The sequence below is a fragment of the Egretta garzetta genome, unplaced genomic scaffold, assembly GCF_000687185.1.
Source record: "Egretta garzetta isolate BGI_Z169 unplaced genomic scaffold, ASM68718v1 scaffold44, whole genome shotgun sequence".
Classification (NCBI taxonomy): Eukaryota; Metazoa; Chordata; class Aves; order Pelecaniformes; family Ardeidae; genus Egretta; species Egretta garzetta.
The window spans coordinates 257,551-260,758 of record NW_009259490.1 but is presented as its reverse complement, the minus strand read 5'-3'; the positions used below and the strand labels follow the sequence as shown (position 1 = coordinate 260,758).

General features: G+C 56.9%; 1 protein-coding gene across 1 annotated transcript in view; it reads right to left on the bottom strand.

Moving 5' to 3' along the window:
• LOC104124918 (insulin-like growth factor II) overlaps window positions 1-1,458 on the bottom strand; it is a 2,221-nt gene extending 763 nt beyond the window's left edge. Inside the window, exons 1-3 of the mRNA XM_009637301.1 lie at window positions 1,377-1,458; window positions 913-1,079; window positions 4-80 (exon numbers count right to left, since the gene is read on the bottom strand). Of these exons, the coding sequence (XP_009635596.1) occupies window positions 4-80; window positions 913-1,079; window positions 1,377-1,458 (326 nt within the window). The remainder of the gene's footprint in view (window positions 1-3; window positions 81-912; window positions 1,080-1,376) is intronic.
• Window positions 1,459-3,208: the final 1,750 nt, after the last annotated feature.

The window sequence follows — 3,208 nt, the reverse complement described above, 5'->3', positions numbered from 1 at the left end:
CTCTGCAGCCGCTGGGAGCTCTTCTTCTGCCACACGTCGTACTTGGAGTACTTGGCGTGCGAGGGCTTCTGGAAGCTCTCCTGCAAGGGGACAGGATAGCAATGTCAGCCTCACCGCAAGCCTGCCCACCCTCCAGACAGAGTGCCCCTCTCGGAGCTCCGTCCATCCCATGGGAACATTGCCCCGTCCCTGGAAACACTCAAGATCAGGTTGGACAGGGCTCTGGGCAACCCAATCTAATTGAAGATGTCCCTGCTCATTGCAAGGGTGTTGGGCTAGATGACCTTTAAAGGTCCCTTCCAACCCAAACCATTCTATGATACAGCCCACCTCTGTGGAGGAGAGCCACAAAGCCAGGGAGGGGTCTGGAGCACAAGTCTTATGAGGAGCGGCTCAGAGAGCTGGGGTTGTTTAGTCTGGAGAAGAGAAGGCTGAGGGGAGCCCTTCAGCCTCTTCTCCCCGGGCACGGGCGATAGGACAAGGGGAAATGGTCTGAAGTTGCACCAGGGCAGGTTTAGGCTGGACATTAGGACGGGGTTGTCAGGCTCTGGAATGGGCTGCCCAGGGAGGTGGTTGAGTCCCCATCCCTGGAGGTATTTAAAAGCTGGGCAGGCGAGGTGCTTAGGGACATGGTTTAGTGGTGGGATGGCAGGGTTAGGGTAACAGTTGGACTTGATGATCTTAAGGGTCATTTCCAACCTAAATGATTCTATGATTCTATGGTCTTCCACCTTATTAAAAGCTGACTTTCTGCGGGGTGTCGGGCATGAGGTGCCAATGGTTGCCAGCTCCTGAAGACTCTGCAGAAGCAGCAGACCTTGCAGCTGGGATTTGTCTTCTCTCACCCATGGCCTTCCCATCTTTTGCTATTTATTTTGGAGAAGGGCTGCCATCCCAGCGCAAGCCCCCTACCTTGTTGAGCGCCGGCAGCCCAGCCAGGGAGGTGGCGGAGAGGTCACGCTCAGACTTGACGGACTTGGCGCAGTAGGTTTCCAGCAGAGCCAGGTCGCAGCTCCGAAAGCAGCACTCCTCCACAATCCCCCGGTTGATCCGCCGGTTATTTCGTCCCACCGGTCTACCTGCAACGGCAGAGACCCCGGTGTTAGCCACCACCCCGGACTGGACCCTCTTCCACCCTCCACAGCACCCACTCCCTTGCAGGCATCCCTCCACCAGCCCCCAGAGACCCACACACTCCAAAAATAGTGGCACTGCTCCCGGACCGGCCGACACGCGCCCGCAAACCGGCTGAGTTTCACATTAAGACTTTCCCAGACAAACGCCGTCGGTGCCCACAGGGCTCCCCACACGTGCACGGCGCTAATTAAAGGTGCTTTATGTGGCGCAGAGTTATTCCCCTCCTCTCCCTTCGGCACAGGCGGCCTTTTTGGGTGCAGCTACAGCGAGGAAGCTCGAGCCCAGCCCGGCCGCCAGTACTGCACCGATTACTGCGACCATCTCCGATGTTGATCCTGGCAAGCCAGTTTTATTAGAAAGAAGCAGTGCAGCGTTGCAGCTGCCAACCTCCCTCCGTCGGGTTGACGCTCAGGCAGGTGAAACGAACCAAGGCGGCTAAATTTTACCAGATGGGACAGCTCTGAGACAGCTGCAGAAAGAATACAGGCTCCTGCACCCGCCAAGAATAGCTATTAAACTTAATCTTTTAATAAGGGTTCCTCTCCCATTTCTGCCTGCAGAAGGATGCGAAAGCCCGTGTCTGGTGCAGCAACAACCAAATGTATTTCATGTCGCCGCCTAATGACGGCCAAAACTCTCCAGAGGAAAAGCTTACATCAGTTTTGCTGGTTTCCCTCCCCCTCTTGAATTAAAAGAGATGGGCAAATTGGAATTTCTGATGCAAAACAAATTCGCTTGGGAATTGCAACTTCCAAAACGTAAACCAGCCCAAAACAAACCCCAGGCCTTCGCACCTTCGCACACGGTGTGCTATGCACTTGTGCTGCAGTGGGGTTTGCAGCAGGGGCTGTGAGCTCCTCTTCCCAGGGCAAGGTGCTCCAAGGTCGGGGGGCAGAGGCCGGCACCGGTGGTGCTTGCAAACGGGATCCGGTACCACATCCCAGATGGAAGAATTTGGGCATGGGAAAAATCTGAGAGCTAGCAGTGGAGGCACAATGCCTAACACTGCTCACGCTACCGTGCTCAGCCGAGCCCCCACCTCCCAGCAGGAACACACAGAACGGTCCACGTTGGCCCAGTACACAACCCAGGATCCCCCTAAGTGCCCTGGATGGAGCAGGCACTCCAGTATTTGGGCTTGGTGAAGGTTTAAGGGCCATGGCTTGCAAGGTGCTGACCAGTTTCCCCAGGGGGTACCCCACCTAGGTGCCCACCCAAAGTGCCTTGGGCCAAAGTACAAACCCACAGGAGTTTTCTGCACTTCGAGTGCAGCCCCACGTGGGAAAAGCAGCCCCAGATGTGCAGTGCAGCCTTGTGTGAGCAATGCAGATGTGCACGTTCAATGCCGCCCCGCATGCACAACACAGCCCCACGTGTGCAACGCTGGCATGCAGAACCTTGCAACCGTATCTCACCATGGGCTCCACAATAGCAAAGCCCCCCAGCAGCAGGGCACCCACTCCCCATTAAAATCAGCCATGCCCCCACCGGTGGGGAGCCCTCTGCTCCACGCTGCTGCGTTGCCGCTGCCCTCAGAGGTCGCAAGAGCAAGCACAGCAAGCAGGGCGATGGGGCAGCTGACGCACACCGTGCAGCCCGCCTTCGGGAGTCATTCCACATGCTCCATTTTCCACCTTCACCACCCACCCCCCCACACCACCTCCCTCCTTTTCTTTTTCTTTTTCTCTGGAAAAATCTCAGGCACGACCTTTCACCAGTCCCACGGGAAGGTAAGAAGGATGCTTCCCTCTTAGTAAAGGCTCAGGAAAGGGAGCACCGTGAGGAGTTTAATTTTCTCTCTGCAAATGCCTGTGGCCAACAAGCCTGCTGGATCGGGCCCTCCCTTTACAGGCAGGGCGGGTGCATGGGGTGCCCACAGCCATACGAGCAATGCCAGTGCAGGCAATCCAGCTAGCAATGCCTGAGGGAGACAGGGGAGAGCAGCCAGCCTGGGGCCAGGTACCCATATTCTTCTAGGCATGCAATGCCCAGCGAGGTCCATGGGAGGCACATGCTGCCACCAACACCCCGGCACTGCATATATAGTCCCCGCTCGGCTCCTATCGGCCCC